The sequence below is a fragment of the Salvelinus alpinus genome, chromosome 9, assembly GCF_045679555.1.
Source record: "Salvelinus alpinus chromosome 9, SLU_Salpinus.1, whole genome shotgun sequence".
Lineage (NCBI taxonomy): Eukaryota > Metazoa > Chordata > Actinopteri > Salmoniformes > Salmonidae > Salvelinus > Salvelinus alpinus.
The window spans coordinates 74,275,645-74,289,769 of record NC_092094.1 but is presented as its reverse complement, the minus strand read 5'-3'; the positions used below and the strand labels follow the sequence as shown (position 1 = coordinate 74,289,769).

The 14,125-nt window shown below is 44.2% G+C and overlaps 1 protein-coding gene across 10 annotated transcripts in view; it reads right to left on the bottom strand.

Annotated features, from left to right (window-relative positions):
• asap2a (ArfGAP with SH3 domain, ankyrin repeat and PH domain 2a) overlaps positions 1-14,125 on the bottom strand; it is a 99,731-nt gene that overhangs the window by 62,444 nt on the left and 23,162 nt on the right. For all 10 annotated transcript variants that reach the window (XM_071327157.1, XM_071327159.1, XM_071327160.1 and 7 more), the window contains exon 2: positions 4,177-4,249. In XM_071327157.1, coding sequence (XP_071183258.1) covers positions 4,177-4,249 — 73 coding nt within the window. The remainder of the gene's footprint in view (positions 1-4,176; positions 4,250-14,125) is intronic.

Sequence of the window (14,125 nt, the reverse complement as noted above, 5' to 3'; positions counted from 1 at the left end):
AGAGCTCAGTGAGAGAGGACAGAGGCGTAAAATGGGTGTTATGGCTGTCCTGCTGTTTCTGTGGCTCTCAGGGGCCTCTACCTGCAGTTCAGGCACGTACACATCCATCCACAGTATCGCTACAATAGTGCTTCTGGAAGCCTAATTCCCGCCGTTACCTGGCAGCTTGGCGATAAAGTGTGTGTGTGTGTGTGTGGCTTGTGATGGAAAAAAGCAAGACTGCAAGGGGAATGACAAATGAGTTCATGTGTGTCCGTATCTACAGTATGTGACTGTGCTTCCAGTATGTATAATGTATGGTATATTCCTCACTGTTTACAACACGTGTATGCAAGCGAGTACTAAGTAGCTGTGTACTCATTATCATGGGTGTGATGCCTGCCTATGGAGCCATGGGCTCATCGTGACAAAGTTAAGCCAGAAAAACAGATCTATCCCAGTGGCACAGCAGTGCATACAGCAAGCACCATCAGTTAGACCAACAGCTGTGTCTGAATATAAACCAGCCAGATTAAAAACTCTGGGGATTGAATAAAGTATGTTTTTCTTATTTTAGCCTGTGGGCCAATAGAGTAGTGATAGGGTGACAGATCTGCAGGCCCAGTGATGGGCAGACATAGGCGGCACCAGGGAAGCCATGTGGCGTTTCAAGGGGAAGCTCTGCTCCAGTTCTGTCAGTCTGACCGGGCTCTCCACTGGGTCTCTGTCCTCCAGGAGGATGGCTGTGTCCATGGTGAAGGAGACACGCATCATCTTCTCTGCTCTACTCACTGACCGACTGACTGCCTGCCTGACTGCCTGCCTGATTGACTGCCTGCCTGATTGACTGCCTGCCTGATTGACTGCCTGCCTGATTGACTGCCTGCCTGATTGACTGCCTGATTGGAAGGGAGGAAGTGATGGAGAGGCAGAGGGAGACCGAGATAAAACAGCTTGTCAGTATTGCTGGAGGGCCTGGTCAGGTCAAAAGCTAATACAGCGTCCAAACGGCAAGAGTCTGGAGCAGGAGTCTTCGAGACATGAACTTTGTGTATGGAATAACATGACAAACCTGGGCATGTGAAGGTCGTGGTTATGAGAAGCCAGCTATGTTGTCGAATGGACAAGAATAGTTATCTCAGAAAGCAGCATGCCAAAGCTACGGAGGGCAGGCAGCAACACATATTTAAAGAGCTACAGAGCAAAGAGAGATTTCTCCCAATTCACACCAACTGCCAGGGATGAATATTTCACCAAAGGAGAGTGAAGCCCAGGCAACTGACTAAGATTGTGGGTAGGGAAGGGAACCTGGGTGAGATGTCTAGGTTCAGTTCAGTGCCTCTAGCCCACATTAGAATACCAAGCAGCACAGACTCAAAAGTTGCATAGACCTCCTGACTGGAAAATACTAACACAGAATCTCACTGACAATGATGACCAGCTGTTGAAATGTCTTACATTTACATTCTTCTTAATGGTCAAGGTTAGCAGTCCCTCCAGCATTTCACAGGGATTTTTTGTGATATTTGCAGCAAAGATCCTTGATTTTGCTGCATCAATTCTGACATTTGCAATGATTTTGTCCAATTTGTGATGAAAATACGCTGACAAGGGAAAAAGTTTGTTGACGTGTGGCTTGATTGAACCACATTAAGAGGTAAAAGTGCAGTGATTGGTCAAATTTGCAAGCCCTTGCATAATATGCGGGGAATTGTTGATTTTGTTAAAAAATTGGAGCACAGAATCCTGAAGGGACTGGGTTAGGTTCTATGCCTAAGGGTACTTTCTGTTCTAAGGGTACTTTCTGCCTGAAACAAGCGCTAAATATTATAGCTAGCATTGGAACCAACTTTAGCACTAATGCTAACAAGCCCAGCAACACGTTTTCACTATTCATATTGGAACTGACAAAGGTCTTTGCTACACAGCAGGGCCAGAAAATGTAAACTCCCACAGCTCTGCTAAAGCAAAAGAGTCTTAAATTCACAGCATTCATTCTCAGGAAGACTGGAAGGTCACCAAGTTCTCCTCTTATGTAATCAATCAACCTCTGTTCTTCTTCTGACTGACGGTACATTCAGAAAGGGCCCGTCTAGATGAATGACGACAAGCAGCGAACCACAACGTGAAAGAACACGATAGTGGAACGTCAAGGACAGATTCAAGTCTAAATGTGAGCGACGACTTCAGAACGTCTCTTAATTCACAATAGTCCCTTACGTCAATGACCAGAGCAGTACAACTACTTCGATGTTTCCACAGCATTCTTGACACTTCCGTCTCGTGAAATTAACAAGACTACTTGAAAGGTCGTACTGACAATAAGTCCAGAGTTACTGAATACGACACACCTAACATTACCTACAGGTATCTAACATAGCTGTAAAACGTCTGACAGCTGAGCAGAGCTGATAGGTGTGTAATAAACCTGGGTGCTGATGTCTTGACTATTTTGTTTTCTGAGGCCTGAGGTTAACCAGTAGTAGAGGTTGATCTGTGAGGATCACAGACTAAAGCCGTCAGGAGAGACTAATCTCTCACGTCACCAGGACTCGGATTTACAGCTGGCCTCCAACGCCACTCAAATCAGGTAGCCTATCAGTTAGAGCACTTGGCCAGTGACCGAAAGGTTGGGGATTCAAATCCCGAGGCGACAAGGTGAAAAATCTGTCGATGTGCCCTTGAGCAAGGCACTTAACCCTAATTTACTCCAGGAGCGCCGTACTACTATGGTCGACACTAAAACATTTCTATGCACCTTGTATGTGACAATAAAACGTATTTTTTTATGTTATCGAAACCTTCCTGTTATGCACTGACTATTACTGTACTGAACGTCTATGCAGTTACTACGTTTCTCAAAGGGGCAATGGCTTGTACTGGCACCTTAGGGGAATTGTAAGTCACAATCACAAGCTGCATTTACACGCAAGCAAAGACATCAAATTTACATTACATTTTAATCTCCAACTTCCCTGCTACGTTTACACGCTAACAAAGCCATCAAATTTACATACAATTTGAATCTCTAACTTCCCTTTGTCAACAAAACGAATGTCAGAAACGAGATGAATTTATAGTGTGTTTTCTGTACTGAATTCTGTTGTCGAAGTAACAATTAAGATTGTCAGTGTTAAGGAGGTCCATAAAGCCTCTTAATGAAAGTGCTTAAACGCTTAATGTGGTTTTAAAGAATTTAAGCCCCTTATTTTTGAGAGGATTCAGCCAACAACATGAATTCTACCCGCTATGAAAATCCTTCCATTGAGGATGATACCACAGCAAATTATGCATGTTGCCTAGTAACCAACTGGTAAAAGAGTCAAAATGCCTACCAGAGCCATCCACACATACTGTATACACATACACAAAACGCACATCTGCAATGTTGTTGAGTGACACAAAGGCACTATTTCAGGATACCGGGAAGAGAGGAAGGAGATGAAATGAGTGCTTGGAACTCCATTAAAACATAGTGTAGTGGGGAAGAGCGCAACACTGCCACCCTTTTGCCCCCGTACACTCACAAGTACTCACACAAAGGGTGTTCCCTGGTACACCTGTTCCTCGAAGGTCTGGGGTAGACAGCTGTCCCCCCTTTGAACAGAGGTAGCAGTGTTCCCAAAAAAGCCCAGCTCAGCAAAGAGAGAGAAAAGCGTTCCATACGCTCTCAGCAGGACCCTGTCATACAGCCCAAAGACAAGGCGCTGGAAACACCCCACACTGTCACAGCCAGCCAGAGTGAGCATGCTGATGAGCTCCGTGCACACACACACACACACACACACTTGCAACCCACCCAAAACAAGCACACACTAATTAAGCCAGTCTACCAGTGGCCATCTTCCAGTAGATATGGATTCCTCAGTGTAAACCCTACCGTATTAAGCATTGACAGAGGGAGTCAACATTGCTGTTCTCTTCTCCATACCGTGTGTTTGGAGAACATATGGAGTTAAGGCCATAAATCTTCAAACAGAGGCCATCCTCTCCCATCATTTGACCGAAAAACACGCCGACCCTAAACGCTGTCATACCCTGGCCCACACACACCCCACCACGGCCTGAGCAGGTACATGGACTAGCTTATTGAGTTTCTGTGATGACTGTCACAGGTGGCTCTGAACTCTGACCTTTCATCAGATGGGAGCGGTATGGTGTTGCGACTGCAAATGAGTGTTAACCTTTCTGACTCACCGAGACCCGAGGTGTAGATGGCCTTGACTGACTTCTTCATCTTGTACAGCACACTGCGGTCCACATCCAGCGCCTGGAGGGAGGGAAGGAGAGAGAGAGGGAGAGGAAGTCCAGTTAGTGTCAGTTCAAGGACACAATGAAAGCCATACGGCACACATTCTGTAGCATTCGTGTTGCCTTGCCTACTAACATGTCTGAATCGTTCCCGCGGGTAATATTGGATGAGATGATGTTGTTTGAGGCACGTTGTCAGCTCTGGGCAACTTCTGTTTCCTAACGTTCTCTAGAGGATAGAGTTTTTTTCCCCTCATCTCTGGCATTGATAGCGTTTATCTTGCCACAAGTCATTGTGGACACAGGTGTGTCAGTGTGTGCCTACTATCTGTATGTGTGTATGTTTGTAGGTAGCAGGTGTGTTTTAAAGTGTATATGTGCGTGACTTTGGGTAGCAGGTGTGTGATTTGCATCTGTGTGTGTGTGTGTGTGTGTGTGTGTGTGTGTGTGTGTGTGTGTGTGTGTGTGTGTGTGTGTGTGTGTGTGTGTGTGTGTGTGTGTGTGTGTGTGCGAGGAGGAAGGGAACAGCCTGCAGGTGATTCATTATTCAGGACGATGCTATAAATAGGCCCAACTGAATCCCAGTGTGGAGTAAAAGGGGAGAGAGAGGAGTTCAGGAGGCATCCATACAGACCAGATAGGTGGAGCCACTCCGTTATGGAGGTAGGTCAGGCTGATGAGGTCTCGCACTACTAAAAAGCCGTTCCTGTAAGATGCACACACACACACACACACAGACGCTAATGCACTTACAGTACACACATACTCTGACTCCAGCTGAGACAGTGCACCACTGTACCAGCCCACGATTGGATGGTCTCCGGGGGATTTGGGAAATTAGTTTTGTGCTTCACCAAGAAGGTCCAGCCGTCGCCACTCTGCCCTTGTTCCCAATATCACTGAATTCAACAGATCCTATCCCCCTCTCTTTGCCTCAGTCTGAATCTACTTTAGTGAAAGGCACAGCGACTCCATTCAGCTGCCACAGATAAACATACACAGTATTCCCCTTGCTACCATGCTAGCCATGAGAGAGAATAGTTAGGCCTAATCAGCGTTATATTTTTAAAATACCAGAGAAGTGCTCTGTTATTGTTGGTATTGAATTTCACGGAGTGGGCGAGAGCTGACAATGTGCTTAGTCAAGTTTATCAGTGGTTGCCTCTTGCTGACACAGGGAAGGCCACCTACATACAAATTGAAGGAGACAAGGTGGGCGTAGGGATATCTAAAGACTTCTTACGTACAGAGAAGATATAATAAAAAGAGAGGAATTGAGATTTAGAAGACAGTTGAGCACCCACGCTTATTGAGCACGACCATGGAATAGTGGTCAAATATAGGCTACAACTTGTTGAATCCTACAATTTAGGGGCGGGGGGGGGGGGGGTTCCATTTTGGAAAGTGGAAAATAAGATGAAAACATGTCAGTGAGTGGAATTCTGAAAACAGGGCTGCCGCTGACCTTAACTTGACCTCTGAGATTGGACAATAGGAAGCATTGCCCCGGGTTACGATGCCACTGGGCTTATTACGTGAACATCATTGACTTTAAATCCACATCCCACTTCTAGACATTTCCTACAAACCCGTTCTATCAGGAGAGAAGAAAGCCATCTCTCATAAGAGCTCATCAAATAGTCATTTTGATCCTGGCGATTAACTCCCGTCTCCTCCGAAAGAGAGAGAAACAATAAACATAAAAGCTAAAAACACTGTCTCCTTAGCTGAGCAGAATGACTCATCACAAGCGCTGACGCTAACGAGATCACCACCTGGGTTCTCCTACTTAAATCTTGGCTCCCTGCCCACCACTAGCTGAGAGTCACACAACACAAGCCCTCTAAGATTCTCCTAAGACAGTCTACAAGCATTTATCACACAACATACTGTGCTCCAGCTGACTGATTTAGCCAGTGGCCAGCAATTCTTTGCTGCAATTGTAGCCAACTGATGTCAGACAAACATCCAAATGTCATCGATATAGATGGAGTTCTCCTAACCACCCTTCCTAAGATGTATGCTGCCTTGTTGTAATTTGGTGCCAAGAGTTTCCCATTCGCCGTTCTACTGTACAAATATGAGTCATGAGCCAGTCTAGCGTAAAATATATATGACTCAGATAAACAAAACCTTATTAGCTCCACAGAGACCATCTGGATTCTGGACCATCTGGATTCATTCCCACACATACTGAAACTCTGGTTTTCAACCACACTGGAGGTATTGTTCAAAGCAAGCTATGAAACAAAGTGATAAATCAATTATTTTCTGGATCCAAAGTTCAACAGGATCCCCCTTTTAAAAGAGTAACATGAGATACAGGGTTGTAAAATGTTTTTGCGCCATGCAATATGTGGTTGTAAAATGTTTTTGCGCCATCCAATATCACTCTGCACTCTCCTTCCAGCCATGGGAATCTGTTTCCTTCAGTATATATTTTACCTAACCTTGGAGAGGCTACTTCGTGATAATGCCCTAAAAGCATTTCTGCTGACCTCATCCCTCCCTAAGAATACAGCAACATTGGGACTTGGATATTCATTGATTTCCAGTTCCTCTTTCCATGAGAATGATGCTGCCAAGCAGTGACGGAGTTAGTTAAATGCCCCGTCCAGAGGAAGTTACCGCCACTATTTCGACCTAATTCCTGTTCTAGTGCAGAAATGCTTGTTTAGTTCCACCCTCCTAAAACCGACATATGGCGGATATAAATAATGATTAATTGAGTATGCACATCTCCACCTTCCTATGTTTGCACAGCCCATACAGTCTATGGCACAGTACACAATCCACGATTTGTAAACAAACCAAACAGCCAGGGTCAAGAGTAGCTTTGCCAATCGCTAAGGAGCACAGCGAACTGTAGCTACGACAAGGTTACGGACCATCCACTCTCCTCCTCCCACTTCTGCAACGGAATTGAATGACCAAAGATGAATTAGTTTAGCAGTAATACTGGAGTTTTACCGGCAAAGCTAGAGGCTGACTAACCTACTCACTGGACCAATAAAGCCAACTAGCTAGCTAGCTACCGGTAACAATATGATACTGTGGACAATTGGTTCCAAAGTTGTTTCAAGCATAAGAGTACATGTAATTAGCTAGCTAGCTACCACTCAGCTGTTTTTCTGATAACCTAATTATCTGAAGACTAAAGGTTAGGTAGTAAGTAGTTAGCTCGAAATGCAGTTAGCTAGCTAGCTAACAAGCTACCTAGCTAACAGCTGGAAGGACTTAACTGTAATGTTTACAAGTATCCCCAATGGCTATTAGACGACCAATATAACAGTTGGCCCTAAAGCTTTTTGTAGGGAGCCAAAGAAAGCAACTATTGCCTGTGTCAGTGATGGGCACTAGCTAGAATGTAAACCAATACCTTTATGGCAATATAGCTAGCTACTAATACAATAGCCCAACTTCTTAAACATTGTTTTGATGAGCTTGTTAGACCATGGTTGTCACTTGGTCAAATCATACTCTGTACCAAATGCATTGCCTATCAATAAACATCTTACAATGTATACATATGATGCAGTCTCTATTGCACTCCACACTGCCCTTTCCCACCTGGACAAAAGGAACACCTATGGGAGAATGCTATGCATTGACTACAGCTCAACGTTCAACACCATAGTACCCTCAAAGCTCATCAATAAGCTAAGGACCCTGGGACTAAACACCTCCCTCTGCAACTGGATCCTGGACTTCCTGACGGGCCGCCCCCAGGTGGTAAGGGTAGGTAACAACACATCCGCCACGCTGATCCTCAACACAGGGGCCCCTCAGGGGTGCGTGCTCAGTCCCCTCCTGTACTCCCTGTTCACTCATGACTGCACAGCCAGGCACGACTCCAACACCATCATTAAATGTGCCGATGACAACAGTGGTAGGCCTGATCACCGACAACAACGAGACAGCCTATAGGGAGGAGGTCAGAGACCTGGCCGTGTGGTGCCAGGACAACAACCTCTCCCTCAACGTGGTCAAGACAAAGGAGATGATTGTGGACTACAGGAAAGAGAGGACCGAGCACGCCCCCATTCTCATCAACGGGGCTGCAGATGAGCAGGTTGAGAGCTTCAAGTTCCTTGGTGTCCACATCACCGACAAACTAACATGGTCCAAGCACACCATGACAGTTGTGAAGCGGGCACGACAAAACCTATTCCCCCTCAGGAGACTGAAAAGATTTGGCATGGGTCCTCAAAAGGTAGTACAGCTGCACCATTGAGAGCATCCTGACTAGTTTATCACTGCCTTGTATGGCAACTGCTTGGCCTCCGACCGCAATCCACTACAGAGGGTAGTGCCCCAGTACATCACTCTGGCCAAGCTTCCTGCCATCCAGGACCTCTATACCAGGCGGTGTCAGAGGAAGGCCCTAAAAATTGTCAAAGACTCCAGCCCCCCTAGTCATAGACTGTTCTCTCTGCTACCACACGGCAAGCGGTAGCAGTGCGCCAAGTCTAGGTCCAAGAGGCTTCTAAACAGCTTCTACCCCCAAGCCATAAGACTCCTGAACATCTAGTCAAATGGCTACCCAGACTACTCGCATTGCCCCCCTCCACACCACTGCCACTCTCTGTTGTCATCTATGCAGTCACTTTAATTAACTTTACCTACATGTACATACTACCTCAACTAACCGGTGCCCCCGCACATTGACTCTGTACCAGCACCCCCCTGTATATACAGTGGGGAGAACAAGTATTTGATACACTGCCGATTTTGCAGGTTTTCCTACTTACAAAGCATGTAGAGGTCTGTAATTTTGATCATAGGTACACTTCAACTGTGAGAGACAGAATCTAAAACAAAAATCCAGAAAATCACATTGTATGATTTTTAAGTAATTAATTTGCATTTTATTGCATGACATAAGTATTTGATACATCAGAAAAGCAGAACTTAATATTTGGTACAGAAACCTTTGTTTACAATTACAGAGATCATATGTTTCCTGTAGTTCTTGACCAGGTTTGCACACACTGCAGCAGGGATTTTGGCCCACTCCTCCATACAGACCTTCTCCAGATCCTTCAGGTTTCGGGGCTGTCGCTGGGCAATACGGACTTTCAGCTCCCTCCTACGATTTTCTATTGGGTTCAGATCTGGAGACTGGCTAGGCCACTCCAGGACCTTGAGATGCTTCTTACGGAGCCACTCCTTAGTTGCCCTGGCTGTGTGTTTCGGGTTGTTGTCATGCTGGAAGACCCAGCTACGACCCATCTTCAATGCTCTTACTGAGGGAAGGAGGTTGTTGGCCAAGATCTCGCGATACATGGCCCCATCCATCCACCCCTCAATACGGTGCAGTCGTCCTGTCCCCTTTGCAGAAAAGCATCCCCAAAGAATGATGTTTCCACCTCCATGCTTCACGTTTGGGATGGTGTTCTTAGGGTTGTACTAAACCTTCTTCTTCTTCCAAACACGGCGAGTGGAGTTTAGACCAAAAAGCTCTATTTTTGTCTCATCAGACCACATGACGTTCTCCCATTCCTCCTCTGGATCATCCAGATGGTCATTGGCAAACTTCAGACGGGCCTGGACATGCGCTGGCTTGAGCAGGGGGACCTTGCGTGCGCTGCAGGATTTTAATCCATGACGGCGTAGTGTGTTACTAATGGTTTTCTTTGAGACTGTGGTCCCAGCTCTCTTCAGGTCATTGACCAGGTCCTGCCGTGTAGTCCTGGGCTGATCCCTCACCTTCCTCATGATCATTGATGCCCCACGAGGTGAGATCTTGCATGGAGCCCCAGACCGAGGGTGATTGACCGTCATCTTGAACTTCTTCCATTTTCTAATAATTGCGCCAACAGTTGTTGCCTTCTCCCCAAGCTGCTTGCCCATTGTCCTGTAGCCCATCCCAGCCTTGTGCAGGTCTACAATTTTATCCCTAATGTCCTTACACAGCTCTCTGGTCTTGGCCATTGTGGAGAGGTTGGAATCTGTTTGATTGAGTGTGTGGACAGGTGTCTTTTATACAGGTAACGAGTTCAAACAGGTGCAGTTAACTTCTTGAGAATACAGGGGGTGCTGTTTTCGCATTAGCATAAATGGCTCAACAGATTAAACTGCCTTTTCTTTAATTATTGCTCTTACTATATGCATATAAATAATACCGTTGGAAAGAAAACAATCTCCAGTTTCTAAAACCGTTTCAATTTTGTCTCTGAGTGATTCAGAAGTCATTTCACAGCACTTTCCATGACCAAGAACATAAAATCAAGATGTTTTGTGCTGGCTTCAAAGCTCTGCCTATATATGGTCATGCCTCCTATGACCCGAAACACAACTCACTGGCCTTCCTCTGGGTGTCTAGAGGACGTCAGAGGAAAAATTTCTTGTCTATCTGGGACTGACGTGAAATGAGAGCAAAATCTTTGGCATGACCGACAACTTCCGGTTCTCGATTGGATGGAATTAGAGCTACGTTTTTCTTGTGTTGTGCGGCCATTATTATCTCCGTGTCGAAGTTTGTTTGATACATGTGACCAGATCATCGTAATGTATGTTTTTTCAATATAGTTTAATCAGATTATTTGAATTTTTTAGGGAGTTTTGCGGTGTTCAGTTGTTAGATTTTAGTATCGTTTGAGAAATACGTGCCACTCCACCGGTACCTGTGCTAAATGGAGTGGGAAAAGAACGACTCTGAACGCAACCAACAACTCATCTTGACAATGGACACTTTGATCAACATTCTGATGAAAGAGCAGCCATAGTAAGACCCAATTTACGATGTTATATCATATCTGTTGTGCATGTGATCTTGCCGTGGGCGCCCAGCCGAATCTGCCTGGTATAGCTATGCTAATTTAGCGCTACATTTTGTTTTCGTTATAAAACATTTTATAAATCTGAAATATTGTTTGGATTCACCAGATGTTGGGCTTTCAATATCTGTACGCTGTGTATTTTTCTGAAATGTTTTAAAATGAGTAATTAGTTATATGACGTTGGTCTCTGTAATTATTCTGGCTGGGTCGGCACCTTTTCAGAATGCAGCTGCAATGTAGAACTGTGATTTATACCTGAAAAATGCACATTTTCAAAAAAAAACTATGCAATACCATAAATATGTTATCAGACTGTCATCTTATGAATTTGTTTCTTGGTTAGTGGCTATATATATTTTTATTTAGTCGAATTAGTGATAGCTACTGACGCAGGGAAAAACTGTTGGGAGTGAAAAAATCCTCTCCTTTGCTAACGTGGTTAGCTAATAGATTTACATATTGTGTCTTCCCTGTAAAACATTTAAAAAATCTGAAATGGTGGCTTTATTCACAAGACCTGTATCTTTCATCTGGTGTCTTGGACTTGTGATTTAATGATATTTAGATGCTACAAGTTACTTGTGACGCTATGCTAGCTATGCTAATCAGTGTGTGGGGGGTGGGGGGTGCTCCCGGATCCGGGATTGATACTCGTGAAAGGTTAATACAGGTAATGAGTGGAGAACAGGAGGGCTTCTTAAAGAAAAACTAACAGGTCTGTGAGAGCCTGAATTCTTACTGGTTGGTAGGTGATCAAATACTTATGTCATGCAATAAAATGCAAATTATTTACTTAAAAATCATACAACGTGATTTTCTGGATTTTTGTTTTAGATTCCGTCTCTCACAGTTGAAGTGTACCTATGATAAAAATTACAGACCTCTACATGCTTTGTAAGTAGGAAAACCTGCAAAATCGGCAGTGTATCAAATACTTGTTCTCCGCACTGTATATATCTTTTTTTTTTACTGCTGCTCTTTAATTACTAATTAGTTACTTTTATCTCTTAGCCATATTTTTCTTAACTGCAGGGGCTCGTAAGTAAGCATTTCACTGTAAGGTCTACACCTGTTGTATTCGGCGCATGTGACTAATAAAATTTCATATCATGTAATTCTACTGTATGTTCCTTGTTATTTACTTCATCCTGATATTACACTGTTGATGTGTATGGCGTACAAAGGTACTAGTTAGCTTGTATTCTCCGAACAATAACACCAGTGTTCCTGTAACAGAATGTTGGTACTGAAATTATAGCCAACAGAGGAGGAAGTGGTGGCTTGTTAGAGCACAGACATATTTCTAATTTCAGTGGTGCTCATGAGGACCCATCAGGGGCGCAACTTTCACTGGGGGCGGGGGGGACATGACCCCCCCACATTCTAACATTTTCTTTTTGACCCCCCCTCCCATTTTTATCATTGCACTGTGATACAAAAACGCTGCATCGGTGTACTTTAGGACCATCCGGACGCCTCAGAGTGGTCGGCTAGGCTGTTTGTCGGTTTCAGCCACTGTGTGGACACAACAGAGCATGCGGACAAGCCGTGTGAAGGCAAAGCTTCTGACCAGCACGGTGCTGCTGTCTCTGTGTTGCACTTTTTCTCAGAGTTGTTAAAGCAAGCAAAGCAGAAACTGACGACCCTAGTCATAGACTGTTCTCTCTGCTACCACACGGCAAGTGGTACCGGAGCACCAAGTCTAGGTACAAAAGGCTTCTAAACAGCTTCTACCCCAAAGCTATAAGACTCCTGAACAGCTAATCAAATGGCTACCCAGACGATTTGCGTTGCCCCCCCCCCCCCCCCCCTTTACACCACTGCTACTCTCTGTTATTATCTATGCATAGTCACTTTAATAACTCTACCTACATGTACATATTACCTCAATTACCTTGACACCGGTGCCCCCACACATTGACTCTGTACCGGCACCCCCTGTATATAGCCCCGCTATTGCTATTTACTGCTGCTCTTTAATTATTTGTTATTCTTATCTCTTACTTTTTTCTGGTGTATTTTCATAAAACTGCACTGTTGGATAAGGGCTTGTAAGCAAGCATTTCACTGTTGTATTCGGCGCATTTGACAAATAAAATTGTATTTCATTCCCTACTTTTCACACCTACACGGTATAAAACAGCTCTACAGATTTCACTGTCATGGTGCAGTCAGTACACAACATTGATGATGAATGCATACAGATATGTTTGAATGCCCAGTCATGTTCATATAATCTCAGACAAATTACTGCAGTTTAAAACCATCTATAGAACATCCTATATGCCAGTGAAACTGAATATCATGCACTCAGAAATGTTGTTCCTCTGCTGGAAGTGTAAAACACAAAAGGGGACATACAGTATTTGCATGATATGTTGTGATCATGAAGGCTGTCTGAATTCTGGCAAAGAACATGTTATTTTATCTCAGCATGTCTACAGATTCTCCCTTCTCCCTGTTTTTGTTTGCTTGGAAATGTTGATATTGGCAACTTTTCAGAAGAAACTGTGTAACTTAGAATTTACAGTGGCTAAGAAACACATTGCTATTAATTGGAAGGTTGGATATCCTGTCACAATGTCACAAATGATGGCAGAAATGTCAAGTTATGCATCACTAGATGTGATTTATTACAAGATTAAGGGTATACCGTGCAACTTTCACAAGGTCTTGGTGCCTTATATGGAATAGCCTACTGTATTACAAAAGAGGTCTGTATTGAAAACTACTCTTTTTTTTGTCGAGCAGTCGCAAATAGATGGTTTTTTCCCCCCTCCATGGCACACGAGACACCGATCTGATTTGCGCTGTCTCAGAGGACTAATCCATTGAGGCCACGAGGTTGGCCCAGTCCAAGAATAAGGCGATTGTGGCTCGGATGCACAAGGCACGTCTCTCTCCGGAATGCACTCTCTCCCACCATTTCTGGGGTATTCATTGTGTGCATTGTTTGATGTCCATCAAGTCCTCATTACATACATCACTAATCGTAGCCTACATGTACCATTTAATCCCATCATTTCTAATCTGCAAAATTTGTTTCGTTACAGTAATTTCTGTTAATGCATACAATATATTATTATTACTACTACTAGTCATTTAGCATTTGT